The 18,684-nt window shown below is 40.2% G+C and overlaps 1 protein-coding gene across 1 annotated transcript in view; it reads right to left on the bottom strand.

Annotated features, from left to right (window-relative positions):
• The window catches only part of LOC118229069 (transforming growth factor beta-2 proprotein-like), a 29,375-nt gene extending 16,891 nt beyond the window's left edge, over window positions 1–12,484 (bottom strand). The window contains exons 1-2 of the mRNA XM_035420744.1: window positions 12,234–12,484; window positions 11,072–12,071 (exon numbers count right to left, since the gene is read on the bottom strand). Of these exons, the coding sequence (XP_035276635.1) occupies window positions 11,072–11,417 (346 nt within the window). The 5' untranslated portion in view covers window positions 11,418–12,071; window positions 12,234–12,484. The remainder of the gene's footprint in view (window positions 1–11,071; window positions 12,072–12,233) is intronic.
• Between the last annotated feature and the right edge of the window lie 6,200 nt (window positions 12,485–18,684).

The following is an 18,684-nucleotide window of genomic DNA, read 5'->3' as shown; positions in this document are numbered from 1 at the left end:
GAGCTATTTTTAATGGTTTGGACTAGGCCCCTCAGTTCCAGTGAAGGGAAATCTTAATGCTAACATACAATAACATTCTAGAAAATTGTGGGCTTCCAACTTTGTGGCAACCATTTTGGGAAAGGCCCTTCCTGTTTCAGCATGACAATACCCGTGTGCACAAAGCGAGGTCCATAAGGAAATTGTTTGCCGAGTTTAGTTTGGAAGAACATGACAGGCCTGCACAGAGCCCTATATATATATATGCAAACACACACATATTCAGTTGAACACACAATGTTTGGGACAAAGGCATACTACCTGTTTCTGTATCACTTCTGCCTTTTTTGTCCAAAACCCTTACGCGAGCACGGCTTAAACAACTAACCGCTTTTCTCCACCATAACAACCTGCTTGATCCTCACCAGTCCGGCTTCCGATCAGGGAACTCAGCAGAGACTGCCTTCTTGGCTGTGATGAAGGCACTTGCCACTGCAAGAGCCTCATGCCTCTCCTCTGTCCTGATCCTCCTAGACCTGTCTGCAGCATTCAACAAGGTCATCCACAAACTACTCCTCTCCCCCTTGGCTGAGATGGGCATTTCTGGGACTGACCTGTCTTGGTTTGCTTACTGTCTTACAGATAGGTCCTAGCAGGTCACCTGGATGGGGTCTGGCTCTGCTCTTCATCCTCTTGTTACAGGAGTCCCACAGGGATCTGTACTGGAGCCTCTGCTGTTCTCCATTTACACTAAATATTTTGGTTCAGTTATTAATGCACATGGCTTCTCCTATCACTGTAATGCAGATGATGCTAAACTCTTCTTCTCTCCCCCCCCCCCCCCCCCCCCCCCCCCCACTGCCTAACAGGTTAATGATAGAATATCTTCCTGTCTGGCTCACATCTCAACCTGGATGGCCAGCTATCACTTGAAGCTCAACCTCAACAAGACTAAGCTACTGTTCTTCCCCAACAAGACCGCCCTACTATGCAAGCTCAAAATCACGGTTGATGGCACTACAGTGAGTTCCTCGCACTCTGCAAAGAGCCTGGGGGTGGTCCTGGACGACCAGCTGAACCTCAAGGAGCACATCAAGGCAACATCACGGTCCTGCAGATTCCTCTTGTACAACATCAAGAGGATTTGGTCATACCTGACTATGCACTCCACTCAGCTACTTGTCCTTTGATGACCTCCCGTTTTGATTATTGCAACTCCCTCCTTGCAAGCCTGCCAGCTTGTGCCATACAGCCACGACAGATGATTCAAAATGCTGCCGTCTGACTCGTCTTCAACCTTCCCAAGTTCTCCCACATCACTCCTCTGCTGTGGTCACTCCACTGGCTACCGGTCGCTCCCAGTATCAGGTTAAAAGTCCTGACCCTCGCCTACACTGCAGCCAATAGGACAGCCCCCACCTACTTACAGAACATGATTCAATTCTATATGCCTTCACGACCATTCTGCTCTGCGGCAGCAGGGCGCCTTGCACGCTCTACCATCCAGGTAAAGGGTTCTCACTCGTCTCTACCACAGAGCTTCTCCACCCTAGCTCCCCAGTGGTAGAATGAACTCCATGTCCCTCTACAAACCACTCCCTCATTGCCCATCTTCTGCCGTGGTCTGAAGACACATCTCTTCAGACTATACCTGAACTAACCATCATCACTCTGTGAATAATTTCTATCACTATTCCCCTCTTTAATGCTACACGTACCACCTGTGCCACTCATGTTACATGTACCTCCATCCAGCAGTTATTGTCCCTTATATCATTGTCTTGATGTTGTAGCTTGTAAAGCCTCCTAATTTGACTTAGCATCAGTTAGGTCAGAGTAATGTTCACTGTGTGAACTGGATTTAATGTGTTCAAAGCTATGAATAACTGTACAAAATGAGTATTGTACCTTATCTGACCTGTGCTTTGTAGTTAGATAGATAGATAGATTCCTTTATTGTCATTGCACAGTGTACAACGAAATTAAGTAGCAATCCTGACGGTGCATTCACACATAACAAACGGCAATTTAAAAAAAAGAACAGAGTTCAAGCTAAACTAATTTAGAGTGCTAAATATATAAATAAAATATAAAATGTACAACATGTATAAAATGTATATATTTGCGGTAACCTATAAAACAATAAGATATAAAACAATACAATATGGTAAGATTAGCAGCTGAGATATTGCACTTCGGATATTGCACATTTCTGAACTGCAGTGGCCCTATGTACAAGTAGTGCAATTAGGAATATATACATACAAGGTGCAGTTGAAATGTAAACATCTGTACAAAGGTGCAGTTGAAAGTTGTTCCAATTACCTTTGATATGCACTTACTGTATGTCGCTTTGGATAAAAGCGTATGCCATATAAATATAATGTAATGTACTATACAGGATTTTCACCTGGGAAATATTATATAGCAACCATGCTCAGTCATTACTATGATGCACTGGCAATCTCTGTCTGCGTGCACTTCTGCCCAGCCCTTGGTTTTCTTCCTGGATTTGTTATTCTAAAATGTGTTCGAAACTTTTCCATCACAATGTGTTCGGGTGAGGTATCTACCTTGTTATCTACCTCTGCCAACTAAATTATGTTCGGCAATATTAGCCCGCTGGCCATGATTGACTGAAAATTTTCTGTGGGTCCGCTATTTTACAAAATAACAAGTTTAGCCTGGAGAATAAGATTTCAGATCACTTCTCACGGCTCATATGGGCTAACTAGTTATTGTTAGCTAGGAAATAGGGGAGTCCACCAGTTGGAAAATCCTACTATCCCGTATAAGTTAAGTATGTTTTTCCGTATACGACAGCAGTTCAACTACTACAAACTAATAACCTTAGTTGGAGAGATATATTACAGTCTTGTGCCTTTGCTGCCAGGGGGTAGGCTGGTAGGCCGCAGCCTGGCGCTATTCCAGTCTATTTCCCTGTTGAAGGTGGGAGGGAGGCACAAAACTTTCCTGCAACACATACATGAAGCTAGATAATATAAAGATGCAAAAATAAAAAATAAAAATTGACAATTAATGAATGCATTTGGGCATAGGCGTGGTTATTTTACAGAATTTTCTCATGCTTCCAGGAAGGCAAGAGCAGACTGAACCCTGTTGATGCTGTGCTAGCAGTTCTAAGCTTAGATTTGTCCTATCCAGAAACTGTAAAAAAATATGGACAAAGCTACTGTGACGTCACCCATTGACTCTCCGTGGGTCTCTAAAACACGTTTTGAAGCTCAATGGCGGGCGCGGCCATGTTGTCGATTTGGAGCCAAAACCATAGAGTTAAGCGGCTCTGTGATTTTTACAATGTGATTGACAGTCCGGTGCGGAAAAGCCCATCAACCTGAACGAACGATTGCAGAACGAACTTGAGGCTAGCTGACTGTCTGCCGTTATGTTTTAAAATATATTATCAGATGTTTACGGAGTTTAATTTCCATCCGTGACTGTACTGTGTCATGTAATCACGCTATATGTATGACATTAAAAATACAATTATGTTCAGTTATCTTCAATTTATGTTTCTCAGCAAAACGAATATGCTTAGCTAGCATATCAGCTTGCCAGTGAGCTAGGTAGGCTATCCGTGGTTAGCTCACACATTAGCAATATGAACCACAGGGGAAGAACATTGACTACACTGATGGTCAATCAATCAGAGATGTGTAGGCTACTGGTGATTTAACTAAGCTAATTTTCGTATATCTGTCTGGTAGACCTGCTGTTAACCGAGCAAGTTATTGTCGTAGGTTTTCACCACAGTCAGTTAATGAGCCAGTAACTGCTACTAGCTACTCCATCGCCGTTTGTGGTGTTTACTTGCTGGGTGACGCTAGCTGACCGATCGTTCGCAAATCACTTTCTACCAAATAAAAATTAACACTGTCAGCGGTGATTAACAAATCTACCAAGTATTTTAATAACTGATCTGCAGGCGTGTAAATATGACAACGCACTTGTACAGCAAGTTTTCCACCTGGTGCATGAAGACAAAAATAATGTAGCCTACATTGAATTTCTAATTATTATTAGGCTATTATTTTTTTCTTGCAAATCATCAAAACCAATGGAGAAAAGCCAATATACGTAAGGAGCCCCCAGGACCGATTCTGAGAACCACTGTCTTAAATGCCTAGCTTGTCGGTCTCTTAAATGCTCAAAACATGTTCCTTTCTAAATGCCAAGATGGTTAATTTCGTTAAATTCTGTGTGTGTGATTTCATTGTGTGTTGTATGTTATTCAGCAAATGAACCTTGAGACCCTTAATTCACTTCGTGAAACTGAAAAAGTGTTTATCCCAAAATCTGGATTATAGTAGCTTTGTCACATGCGTGAAGCATGGCCCAGGTAGACATTTACGGAATGTACACGACTGACAAGCCGTCAAACACGTCTGACAGATTGAATGTTTGCCGGTTAAGGTTAGCTAGCTAGTCAAATGGCTTGGTAGCCGAAGTTGCGAACTGTTTTAGCATAGGCTACTGGACTACCAAATATAGCAAGCTGATTACGTTTTCTGCCAAGTAATTATTTGGTTAAGTAGGCTAAAGGAAATAGTAAAAATGACTCGGCTACCGAAAAACCTAAGAGGAGGATTATTTTATGGTCGTCTAGTGCAGCTGTAAATAGCACACGCCATAATGAAATCACTACGAAATGGGATGCCTGCATTTTCTGACTTCACACAGGTGGACCGTGGCCAGAGCCGCAATGTGAAGGCCAAGAGGCGCCACCGCCCACCCCAGTGACCATAGACTGTAGCCCCTACTGTAGCTTAGTCCTATGCAGTAATCAGGAAGTGACGCAAACTGTACCTCATTGGTCCACAACAAATATTATAACAGTGCCCAAATGACACAACAAATCATGAAATCGACCCATGGACAGTCATAAGACGAATAAAACACACATATTGTGACTATTTGTTCTCATGAGAAAAATTTATTGACTTTGTATTTTGACCGCATTTTTACCGTAGACTTACATGGAAACCGGATATGAAAACACCTATACTGGAGCCAACCGTAGTGGCGCTAGTGAGCAACCAGGAACAACAAATTCCATTCCCCTAATTCACTTCCAGGGTTACGTTGTGCCGTTACATTGCGCCGTTTGGTCAGATCTCTCTGTCCGAAGATTCAAATTCAAATAAGCTTTATTGGCATACCGTGTATACATATTGCAAAAACATGAGTATAACAAACAATAAACATGTGAACAGAATACAAATTTGTGTGTGTGTATGTGTGTGGTATTTCTGTATCTGTATTCTTGTGTAATGGAATGTGTAAATTAGGTGAAACAGTGAGTACAATAATGAATATAAAAAATATCGCTCTCTCTAGCAAGATTCATAGATTGCTAGCTAGCTAGCAAGAGAAATGAATAGATAGCCAGCGAAACAGATCACCAGCTAGCTAGCTGGAAGAGCTTCTGTTAGACTTTTATAAAAGCTTCTCTTCCTAGCTAGCCAGCTAGCCAGCTAGCTAGCGATCGCTCACTGTCATTAGCAACCAGCAGAGAACGCTTGGAAACCACGCATGCAAGGTAGTCAAGTTGACGCTAACTTACACATTAAGGGAACGTAACCAGAAATGTAACCCCGGGAGTGTATAAGGGGATGAAATTTGTGAGGGGGATGAAATTTGTCATGACACTGCCAATACAACGTTATAAGTCTAGACATAGCTATACTGTAGCTAACCAGAGTAAAGTATCTTTGTTGATGCATTAGCTTCATCATCTTGGGGGTGTAGGTGGGATTGAAAATGGAGGGTGGAAGAGATGTTTTTGATTGCAGTGAAGCAAGGAAAGAAATCCTCAATAGTATGCCTTTAATGGTATTTTAATGCACTTTGGTTTCACCATGTAGAAATGACAGCACTTTTATACGTAGCCTCTTCATTTCATGGCACCAAAATGTTTAGGACATATTATCCATCAATCCATTATCTATACCTGCTCATCCTGGGCAGGGTCACAGGGGTGCTGGAGCCTATCCCAGGGTGCATTGGGCAAGAGGCAGGATTATACCCTGGACAGGCCGCTAATCTATTGCAGGGCACACACCATTCACTCACACACTCACACACTCATACCAATGGGCAATTTAGAATCTCTAATTAATCTACCTGCATGTCTTTGGACTGTAGGAGGAAACCGGAGTACCCTGGAGGAAACCCACACGGACACAGGGAGTAAAAACTCCACACAGAAAGGCCCAAGCCGAGATTCAAACCAACAACCTTCCTGCTGCGAGGTGACAGTGCTACCCATTCCACCACTGTGCTGCCCCCTAGGACATATTAATGCTATGCAAATTAGTCATGTTTAATGCTTTGTTACATATCCTTTGAATGTAATGACTGCCTTTAAGTCTGTAACCCATAGACTCCACCAGGTGCTAAGTATCTTCTCTGGTGATGCTCTGCCAGGCCTATACTGCAGCCATCTTCATCCTCTGCTTGTTTCAGGGGCTAGTTGCCATATGAAACATATTTAAATGGATCCAGATTTTCTAGTTTTTGGCTTTGAAAATCTAATTTTTTGCTTTAGCAGTATGTTTGGGATCATTGTCCTGCTGGAGAGTGAAGTGCTGTCCAATGAGTTTGGAGGCATTTGCTTGAACCTGAACAGATAACATGCTACAGAACACTTCAGAATTAATTCTGCTGCTGTTATCAGCAGTTACATCATTGATGAAGACAAGAGAGCCAGTACCTGTGGCAACCATACATAGTCAAACCATGACACCCTCACCACCACGTTTAACAGATGGGGAGGGGGAGTGCGTTGCTTTAGACCTTGGTTGAAAATAGAGTTCCATAATGTTTGGGACAAAGACACATTTTCTTCTTGATTTGGCTCTATAATCCAAAATTGCATGTTTGTAATCAAACAATTCACTGTGGCTGTGCTTTTATTTAAGGGCATTTTTATACATTTTGGTTTCACCATGTAGAAATTACAGCTGTTTTTATAAATAGTCAATTTCAATTCATCGTGATTCTAACCTTTTGATTGTCTTCGGAGTCTGTTATTGGCGTTTTTCAACATTAGGACCAGGAGTTGTGCCAATGAAAGTCAAATAAAATTGATTTGAATTGAACTGAACCTGAAATTAAAAGTAGTCGGTTAGCCTCATGTTCATAACAGGCCATTTGTCTGGTGGCCAGAACTTGGAGAAAACCTGGGTAAAGTAAAGCTGCTTTTTGAATCACATCTATGGCACATCAATGAATTGGCAAAGTGATTTGCAGGACCTGACCTCACCTTAACGAATCCCAAAGTAGATCTTTGCACTATGTACTGTAGAACACCTGGTTGTTCTGTTGCCCAAAACAGTTTCTAAAGAACAGCCTATATCTAATAATGCAAAATCAGGACTTGGCCTGAAAAGAGATCTGTATGACAAAAACAGGTAATGTGAAATTTCAGTCACCACAGTCGTATAACCAGTGCAACATAGAGCTTCAACCTTCAAATGACTGAATGAACAAAAACAAACATCCAAGCCTTTTATATGACATTTAACCCCTCAAAGGTTCAGTATGTAAGATTGTTGTAAGAACAATTTTCTTCATATTTGGAAAGATTTCCTTCACATCCCGACAGATATCAATAAATTTAAAGTTCTAAGGAAATAAATCCGGTCTCTCTGACAGCCTCCGAAATCAGCCACTCTCAATTTCATCACCTGATTTCCCTGATTTCTTCCTGAAAATATATTTCACACTGAATCGTCTCAGATCTTTAGATAAAATGTAATATTGGACAAAGGGAAACTTGGTAAACACAGAATATTTTTTTAAATATTATTATTTCATTTATTTAATGAAAAAAGTTATCAAACACCCATATCACTCATGAAAAAAGTAATTCCTCCAACAGCGCAGCGACAACTCATCCAGGAAGTCACAAAAGATCCCAGAAGAACATCGAAATAACTGAGGCCTGTCGAGCCTCAGCTAAGGCCAGTGTTTATGACTCCACCGTAAGAAAGAGAAAGAGAGGGCAAAAATGGGATTCATGGGAAATTACTTGTTGAAACCACTACTAACAGGGGGCGTTAGTAGTGGTTTCGACATTTCGGTTTCCACAGTCTAATTTCCAATTATTGGAAGTGTTTGGATTAAGTTATTGATACTAACTGTGGTGCAACCAGTTATTAAAAGCATATTATGATTTTTTAAATCTTTGCTGTGGTTCTGTTTACCATCAAATAAGTCTCTTCAACCCCATCCACTCAACCCGAGTAGGATACTAGGATACCCAACCAAGTCACTGTCACACACATTCATTAGAAACTACCTGTAAATTTCTCCCATCAATTACTCGGGACCATGAACAGGACATGTACAAATTATTTGAAAACGGGAGGTCTGGCAACCATAGCTGGATAGCTAGAGGTAACATTACTTACAGGTCCAACAGAAAACAAGCCAACTCCATGTCCCTTTTCATTCCCTTGGCTAACTTCAGCTGATGCCACCAAGGAAAAGCAATTCCAAGGTCAATTAGTTATTGAACGAGCCCTGTCGGCTTGTCCTTTTGCTTCGCTGTAAGAGCCAATCAACATTGCCTCTTATCCATTGGCATCCATAAACCACAAGGCAGTCTCTTCAGTCAGTTGGTCCTGAAACTCTAACTACATACACATTTAATAATCTGAGCCACTGTTCAACCAACTTTAGGCTGGCACAATTGTAATGCATTTGAACTCAAAAATGTATTACCATATTTAAAATCGTATTTTACATTCAGGCTCAGAAACTAAAAGAAATATGACAATGGTCATTCCCTAATAAGAAATTTAAGTTAAGCAGACTACCTCATCTCTTGCAGAAATGTAGCACAGACAAAGCCTGACAAAATAATGGTTATATGCTCACTGTGATAAAGCAAAGAACAAGACAGAGGTGCACTTCCTCTAGTAGTAAATACACACATCTGTTAGTCATTCTGTGAAAAAATGTGGCTGCCACATTTAATAAAAAGAAGTGCTAGGCATTCAAAGTCTATAAGATGTAGTTAATCCTATGATAAGTGCTAGCGCCTCTGCAAAATTATGTGTGTGGAAACAATTGTGCGCACAATCTGTGACTCCAAATTGGAGAGAAATAATTGTAGCAAAAACAAAAACAAAAACCTCACAGGCAAATTACCAATTTTATTTGTTGAAGGTTGGGACACACAGTGCTTCCAGCTGCTGTATGCATGGCAGCTTGCCACAGAAAGAAATACAGTACCCCCCCATCATGTTATCGTGCCAGTGTTTTAAAAAATAACACTCATCTATCATATCTTAGTTGGAAAGCCACTGAAACTATCTGCACATTTGTTTTTCGTTTTTTTGTTGCTTTCTCTCACCTCTGGTTCGGCAAGGCTGTCCTGTGCTGCACAGATAAACCCCCTCAACACTGCCAATTATCAGTGAGTGGGTGTAAATAAATGTGTGTGTGTGTGTGTGAAAGAAATAGACAAGAACAACCCAGGGTGCTGCTTGTGTTGACGTCATGGCACACCCCCAAACAGAGGTATTACTCGACATACGTTTGATCACATGCATACAGTCTGGAGATATAGCACCCTGTTTTTCTCTGAACCTTACCCAATAACACCCCCCCACCCCACCCCTCCCCAAACTGTGGTCTGCAGCAGCAGGAAGGACCACTAATCTGGCCCTCTCTTCATGTTGACACAGTGGTATTTATACCCCATAAATGCCTTCCTGCCTGCCTGCGCTGGGCATGGTGCCAGTTCTCTTCATATTCTGGGTATTTATGCAGTGGGCAGGGCCAAGGATCAAATTCAGTGCAAAATATACCTTGGGGTACATAAAGTCTCCAAATTTATTTTTCTTACATCTTGTAAACTGTCACTTGATTCATAATTGTAAAATCACTATATTCATAACCTTATGTACATAATTGAATAATGACTTGGAAAATATTTTGTTCATACTTCTAATGAATAGTATCCAGAAAGGCTTTGGAGCATTAAAAAGTTCATTGCTTAACAGGCTTTGTTGAGTACTGCACTAGTTTGAAACCAATGTTCGTTTTAAACAAACACTAGGATGTTTTTCTTTGGTGTATTTTTTATACTTGACGACGCTAAAGTGTCCCAAATGTGCTCCTGCTCCCGGATATTAAAACTAGTTTTTAGTGTGTCTTTCATTTCCTTGTGCCGCACAGATTCGCAAGAAAATATGCATGAAATAAGAACGTCTACTAGTATGTGGCTTTTACGTAACAGCTCCCTCCAACTACTGGATAATCTTAGAAACACCCGCAACCATATTCACACAGAATACTGTCAAACTGACCTGGCACACACCCATATGGCTTAATACAATGATTTGTTCTCCCTCCCTATTTATGAAATCATGATACTAATAAAAATCCAAAAGAATATTTATATAAATATTTAGCTGACTTCCACATTTCTAAAGAACCATGAATATGGACAGATTTTTTTGGAAGACTGGTGAATGGTCATGTAAATTTAAGTGTGTCAAATCACAAATGCATTATCTATACAAAATCCGTTTTTTTACTGTATGTAATAAACTGTAGGAGTCAGTAATTGCAAGGGGAGTAGGGACAGTTCTGAGATGGTAGTGTACAATCAATAAGCAGAACCTATACAGCAAGCTTGAATTAGGCCTATTTTCCATGCAGGGTTAAAGAGGGGAAGGGGGAGAGGAAGGGGGCGCTGCTTACACACAGGCCCCACACAAAAGCGAAGTTCATGTCAGGAAACTTTGTTGATGTAGCACCACTCACATTTGGACTCACAGAATAGCAACAATGAACCAGTACCCTTTATCAATAACACAATTTATCCCTCTTCTCTCATGCAAAACCACATCATCAATTTTAGAGGTTACACTCATAATATTTAATAATAATAATAATAAATGCCACTGAAGCTAGTTTACACAATCGAGTTTAAAAAACTACAAATGTGTCAGAAACTTCACGAATAAAAACATTAACAAAACAAAAAGAAAAAGTAACACATATCTTTCACATGCATTGTCTCGAAAAAAGCGGACCAACCAAGTGGAAAGCTTACTTTCAGAGGGATGAAAAGGCTGCATATCGATCTTGTGCACCTCCTTGGCGTAATACTCCTCCTCGCTCCGCTGTCGTTCGCATGTCGCAGCGCGTTGGTTGGCTTTCTCCTGTAGCAGGTCGCGCGTGCTGTTGTAGATTGCGATAATTTCCCTGGACACCTCCTCGCGCTCGGGGTAGTGTTCCGGGGGGCTCGTGAGCTTTAACTTGCTGAGGATCTGCCCGCGGATCGCTTCCACGCGCTTCTTCATGAACTGATCCATATCTAACGTGCTGCATGTTGACAAACTCGAAGCCAGTGAGGTTAAATCCAAAGTAAGGAAGAGACTCAAAATGTATAAATTCATCTTTACAACGAAAATATTTTAAAGGCAGCTTCCAGGTTTGTTTATAGGAACAAAAATGACTTTGTGTGTATCAGGTGTACATATATTAAATATGATGGAAATATATTAGTCTATTTCTACATGTAATTACTGTAAAATAAAATATTTTGTGTGCGGTTGTGTTCTGGTCTAAATAGATTTAAGGAGAGTGCGCTGACACTGGTGCCTTTCGTCTCTCCCTTCTGGCCTATTCCATTGCTTAAAATTCATTCAGCGGGTATCAGCATTGTTAAAATCAGCTGTATGAAAAACCGTTATCAGAGTTAACCGTAGGCTACATGGAATCTCATCTCAAATTTTACCATCAGTTAACATTTTGAATACATAAATATAACTATTTCATATGCATTTATATTACACATGTAATAACGAAAAAGCCAGCTCCCTGAATGCACGCAAGGCAAAACAAACCAATACGAACTGTCAGCTTTTGAGCAGCGCGGACGTTTAGCCTGCGGACTCGCACACACCTCCACATCTGAGCGCTGAAAGTTTTTCCAAGAGTGTTGAGTCCACGCTCAGCACAAGTCCGCTTTTGACTGCGCGCTGCAGTCAGAATCCAAGACTCCTTTAACACCAACCATGCATCGCCTTTCCAAACAGACACCGCGCTGTCTGTCAAACAAAATGTGGGTACTCACAACGTGGCAAGAAAAACCGCAATCAGCTTGTTGTGCGCACACGTATAGGCAATACAAGCCAAGCTAAATACAAACAAACAATATGTTGTATTCACGGCAAAAGAAAACCGCTAATGCCTTCCTCCTTTCCCCTTACCAAAACAATGTTTTCAGAGTAAGTCCCTCTGAGCGACCGCATGCCAACAGATAACCTAATCTTTGTAGTAGACGGACGTGGTAGGATACAGCGAGAACAATAAAGGTCCCACGTCGGTAGCCTAATGATATGCTCCATCTAGAAAGTGACGTTTTTTCATTATTTTGAGTCGGGGGGCAGGGTTTAGTTACCCGGTAATTTGTTATAAATAGCGTTATAAACGTTTCGAGTGTCGGCAGGAATTATGAAGCGGGCAACAGCGTTACAATATGTAGTAGGCTAACGGGGTCCTAGCGCCGGGAGGGCTTTGAAATTCGGAGTTGACTAACCTTAAACTCAGATTCCCTAGCGATTTCTAAACCGATTATTTATGAGCCGACGGCATAAAAAAATAAAAACCAGTTGAATTTCTTTTGAAAAGTAAGAATTTAAGGATAACGTAGTTAAATAGCATACAGTAAAATGTGAAGTGTTAATTCAACACTAACAGTATTAATTATGTTCTAACAGGTAGGATTTTGGACCAAAATGAACCTTATAGTCTATAGTCTGCAGTAAAGTAAAGTCTAACCATGGCATTGCTGGCTAGAACAAGCTATCGTAGATGAAGCACGTTGTATACTGTCCCCCATATGTGTATTCTGCTTGATAGTTTATTCCTTGACGCAAACCGTCAATCAACCTGCTGTCTGTCAACCACTGGAATGCCTGGAATGTTTGTTTGGGATGTTCCACACATTCTCGTGAGATCACCAATATTAGTACACTGATGTAGCTTTTTGTATTTTGGATCAGTTGATAAAATATTTAAATTATGTGAGTGGTAAACGACAGCTATACGAGACAAGCATTAAGAAGTGTATGATACAGAAGCCTATGTGTAGAATCGCAATGTTTAATAAATGTATAATTTAGCAATCAAATATCATCAGCATTCATTCCATGGCTTTGCTCCGCAATCATGCAAAGAAATGTAGCTGTTACACTTGTTGACTGTTATACTTGCTTGTGGGGACTATATATTTCTGCAAGCCAATCATAGCAATAGCTATTGTGTTGTTACTGAATATGTGTTGTACCTTAAATAAAGCCTTTGATTGATGTGACAACATATTGGACCTGTTGTTATTATAGAGTATTGTATAAACATGCTGACAAACGAAATATGGTTAAGAATGATGATCTGTTGTCAATTTATTTCTCTAAAAATAAATAACGCTTTAATGCAAATGGATGTAGACATTCAGAGTTTATACAAATCATCTTCACATGGAAGTGTTTTATGAAATGCCACAGTCTAATAAATATAAAAATGTCAATATTATTGTTTTCATGTGTTCCAGGGGTCAGGGATGTTTTCTACTGCGAAAAGACCACTCAAATTCTTTATATGATGGATGACACAATTTACAAGGCCAGTATACTTGTAGAAAACAGAATATAGCTATATGTTTAGGCTCAGGAACAGCACACTGCAGTTGTGTGCGATTGGGGTGGGGAAGGAGGAGGGGGTTTATAGCCTTCTTGCAGCTCCCGCCAGAGTGTGAATGTGGGGGAGGGAGGGAAGGGGGATTGACAGTCTATGTAACCGAACTACGTTCTTTTAGAAAAGTTATTGTTGTTCACCCAAAATTTATTATAGCAACTTATACTTTTCCATGGACTCCAAACCTTATCCAAATAACATCCATACCAAATTTGGTGTTTATTGAATGGTAAGGACACACATGCAACAATGATTTTAATATTGAAATTTTGAAGTGGTGCTGTAACGCTACCTTTGGTGGTAGGTTCATAAAAGTTTATGAAATGAAATACATATGATCTACATAGGTCCCTTTTCAAATTTGAACAGTTGCTGGATTTAAATGAGGTGTGGTGAAATATGTTTTCCACAATTTTTTCATATTCATATTTGATTATCTTTAAGAATCTTGGATGGAGGGGGATGCACTTCCCAGGACTGTTGATCCTGTCTGAGTGTACCTGTGAAATTTAATTTGGCCCTATGGAGCCCATACAAATTAGTAATTTGCAAAGAGTGCCCTCTACATGCCATACTGCAGAACCTGAGCATGCTCATCCACAACATGGTTGTCTGTCATCCCCTGAGGCATCATTAAAATTGGTATACATTTGTGGCCATACAAATATTTTGCTGGCCATTTTAGTCTAAATTGAAATTTGATGAGAACTGAGGAAACACTGTATAAGAAGTACGAAAAAGTACTGCAGAACCACCTAGAGTCCCAGCTGCATGCTTGGCATGCATAATAAACATAGCCGCCATACTGAACATGTCAGCAAGATTTTGTGAGTTTTGAGCATGGGAAAAGGGGTGGAAAGTGAGAAGTGGAAGAAGAAAAAGAATCCTAGAAAAAACATTTGGAGTCTTACACATCCTTGGTGCGTGGCCCCCTAATAAATAAATAAAGCAACCACAGAAATCATACAACAAAAAACTCATACAACAAAAGAAGTAACAGTAAACACCATAAAATCTAAATAAAACCAATAAATTTCCTTAATCAAAAATTCCACACCAGGCAAAGAAAGGTACCGTGTTTGGCATGGTACAACCAGGGCCAGATAAAGACTACATGCGCTCTGGGGATATGACAACCTTTAGCCCCCCACTACAAAAAAATTAAAAATAAAAATTAATTAAAAATTTAAAGCAGAAACCTATAAAAATGCACCAATGATGTATCATGAATTTATGATTTTTTAAAAGCATACTGTGCTTTATAGCATCACCTTGTGATTCAGTTGGGCCAATACTGTAGGGTTGGTCTCAGGATGTGGGTGACAATATACATACCAAATATAATCAATTTATGTCAAACTGTTTTGGAGTTATTAGCATTTTTGTGATAGGCCACGCCCATATCAATTGTATTGGCTTATTGTGGCCATATTGGTAGGCTTCACAACTACCTTTTGATAACTTTTGGTCACAGTCCACTCTAGATGATACTTTCAAAATTTTGTGGTGATCCATTTAATGGTCTAGGAGGAGATGTTTAAAATAGGTTTTTCAAAAATTCTAAATGTTGGAAAATCCAAAATGGCAGACAGGGGTCAATCTAGTGTCAAAATTTGCCTGTTAATTCCGCCCTTACTCAATCAACCAGCAGCAAGCCCTGCTGACTAATCATACCCTCATATTGAACCTTACCATCCGAGTGAAGTAGTCACCACAAAATTTCTATAAGCACACTATGCCATGATCAAAGGAAGTACCAGAAGTGATGAGAAAAAAAGTTGCTGAACTATATCAGTATGGAAAGGACTACAAAGCCATTTCTATGGCTCTGGGACTGTACTGAACCACATTGAGGGCCATTATCTCAGAATAGAGAACACTAGGATACAGACACACTCTTTAATCTATTTATTAATTACATCTAAATGTTTTTTAATGGCCTACCTATATCGGTGAAAATATATCACTAGACTGTACACTATTCTCTGGTGAGTGTCTTCCCTTTTCAATCCAAACAACTGGATCAGTCGATGTCATATGTCACAATGTAAAGATAGGCTAAGCTGTTTTTCATTGATATTAAATTGAGTTAAACATATTCACAAAGATCAGGTCTTAGTTGAACAAATCCAATCAATTGGTTAATTAATAGTCTAATAACAACAGGCTGTTTATGTCTTTTTTTTTTTTTATTCCAACATGTCAAAGACCTCTCTGGGGACCCCTGTCTGTGGTTCTCTTCCTATTTCTTATTTCCTGTGATGAAATACCGATGACTGTATAATATATATATATATATATTTCAATACCAGAAAGTGTCAATAATTTGTATATTCCTCTATATATTATGAGATGTTATAATATATTCAACATACATTTTATTTCAATATATTTAAATTTCCTTAAAGGCAGATGTTGGACCTTTGCTGAGATGAAACATCCTGTAAGATAAAGTAGAATTTTAGAAAAATATACAACAAAAACAGAATTTACCTGTTGCATGCATAAAAAAAAGCCCAAAACAAGTTCAAAATAGTAGGAAAAAACTGTCCAACAGCTTCTCCTATGTTTATTGAAGAAAACCAAAGTAGGAGCAGATGCTGTTTAATAGGTCAGCATCTTCGTGAACTCTCAATCACGGTTGATGGCACCACAGTGACTGCCTCTCACTCTGCCAAGAGCTTGGGGGTGGTCCTAGATGACCAACTGGACCTCAAGGAACACATCAAGGCAACATCACGGTCCTGCAGATTCCTCCTGTACAACTTCAGGAGGATTCGACCATACCTGACGACGCACTCCACCCAGCTGCTCGTCCAGGCTACGGTGACCTCTCGCCTTGACTACTGCAACTCTCTCCTTGCAAACCTGCCAGCTTGTGCCATACAGCCACTACAGATGATTCAGAATGCCGCTGCCCGACTCATCTACAACCTCCCCAAATTCTCCCACGTCACTCCTCTACTGCGTTCACTTCACTGGCTACCGGTCGCTGCCAGGATCCGGTTCAAAGCCCTGACCCTTGCCTACACTGCCGCCAACAGGACAGCCCCCATCTACTTGCAGGACATGACTCAATTCTATGTGCCTGCTCGACCACTCCGCTCTGCGGCAGCAGGGCACCTTGTAACCCCTCCCACCCGCCCAAATGGATCACAGAGCTTCTCCACCCTAGCTCCCCAGTGGTGGAACGAACTCCCCGTCCCTCTCCGAACCTCCCCCTCACTATCCATCTTCCGCCATGGCCTGAAGACTCATCTCTTCAGACTATACCTAGACTAACCACCACCACGCTGTATAAAAAATAAAAATAAAAAAAACCCTTTTTCCTGTCACTTGTTACATGTTGCTCCATCCCTGCACTTCTTGGTAATTTGTATTTGTCCTAATACTGTAGCTTATTCTTCTGCCTAGTTGGCTTTGCAGATGTTAGACCAGGATAGTGTTCATTGTTCTCGGCTAGAAATAGCTGTACAAAATAAGTAATTGTACCTTACTGAACCCGTGTTCAGCAGTTGTCTACGATCATGAAAATGCACTTTTGTACGTCGCTTTGGATAAAAGCGTCTGCCAAATGAATGTAATGTAATTTACTGTAAAGGTCATTTTTCCTTCATACCATATTGAAAAGTATTTTCACAAGATTCATTGTATATTTTTAAGTAACCTAGAGACACCCTCTCACAATGAAAAAAGCTATTCTACTTTATATTTTATATGTAGCATTTGTACAGTACATTACTCATTTCAAATAATCTGTTGTCAATGGATTTGCAATTAAAAGAAAATCTTTTTTATGGGAATTATTTTATAAGTAACTATTATTCCTTGTGATATTGCAAGCAACACATCAGGACACTCTATTTTAGTTTTGCAAGCCTGATTTTCCCCAAAATTCTCATGGGAACTAACTATTATAGAAAACACTGTTTTCCATTTGGCAGTAAAAAAGTATACTGTACGAAAGAGCTGTCTTCCTGGATGACTGGAAAAAATGTAGGTGATTAATTAGAACCATTCTAGGAATGTTTTAATGTCTAATACAAACCAATTTCAGACCAGCCCAGTAGCACATAACACAGTTGAGTGTAAGACATGGAATATGCAACAGACAGCAGTTCCGGACAAACATTTCTAACTAGCCATAAATCCAATATGAGGCTAATTATGAAAAAAATAATAAACCCTAGAATCTTGGGAAAGGGGCTGGGAGAGACAGGGAACAGAGGATGGAAAATAGGGCGAGGAGAGGACAGTTAAGGAAGAGAGAGGAGGATATAAAGAAACAATATAACAAAAGTATGATGAGAGAAGGGAAACAGCAGGAGAAGACAGGGATTTAGGGTTTTAGAGGGGAGGGGTGGAGAGGGTATGAGAGGGGAGGATGGTGTAGTCCAGTTTTGTAGTGTGTAAATACAGCCAGGGAAGGCATGCATTCCAGAGTGACAGGCTGCAGCGTTGCCATGACGAATGGGTGTTCTGCATGGCGGAGACAGGCTGGGAGAGAAAGGGTGCCCTATACGCCCCCTCCTCTCTCACACTGATAAGGTATTCACCAAATATTTCTGCTGGCTGCACTGTGGGACTGAGAGAGAGATTATTGTACAATACATACAGCCATTTGGCAAAAGCAACAACAATAAAAAAAATAAATCAAAGTGAACAACAAAAGCCGGACACACACAAAAAAAAAAAGAAAAAGCAAAAAAAAAAAAAAAAAATCTAAGCATTTGAATGCAAACCTCTACAAAATGAACATATAATCTCACACTCACACCATCATCTTAGTACACTAGTATACTTAGTATGCTGTTAAATATCAATTCTCCTCCCTCCAAACTTCACACAGCCTCCACATGGCACCACCTATCCTGAAAAACCTGCATCCTACTATAGTACTCAAAGTCAGTAGAAACTCCTCATTTGACTAGAGATTTATACATTTCGATGAAGTTAACTGCTACC

The sequence above is a fragment of the Anguilla anguilla genome, chromosome 6 (genome assembly GCF_013347855.1).
Source record: "Anguilla anguilla isolate fAngAng1 chromosome 6, fAngAng1.pri, whole genome shotgun sequence".
NCBI classification, from domain to species: Eukaryota; Metazoa; Chordata; class Actinopteri; order Anguilliformes; family Anguillidae; genus Anguilla; species Anguilla anguilla.
The sequence above is the reverse complement of the archived record's forward strand: the minus strand, read 5'-3'. Positions and strand labels throughout refer to the sequence as shown.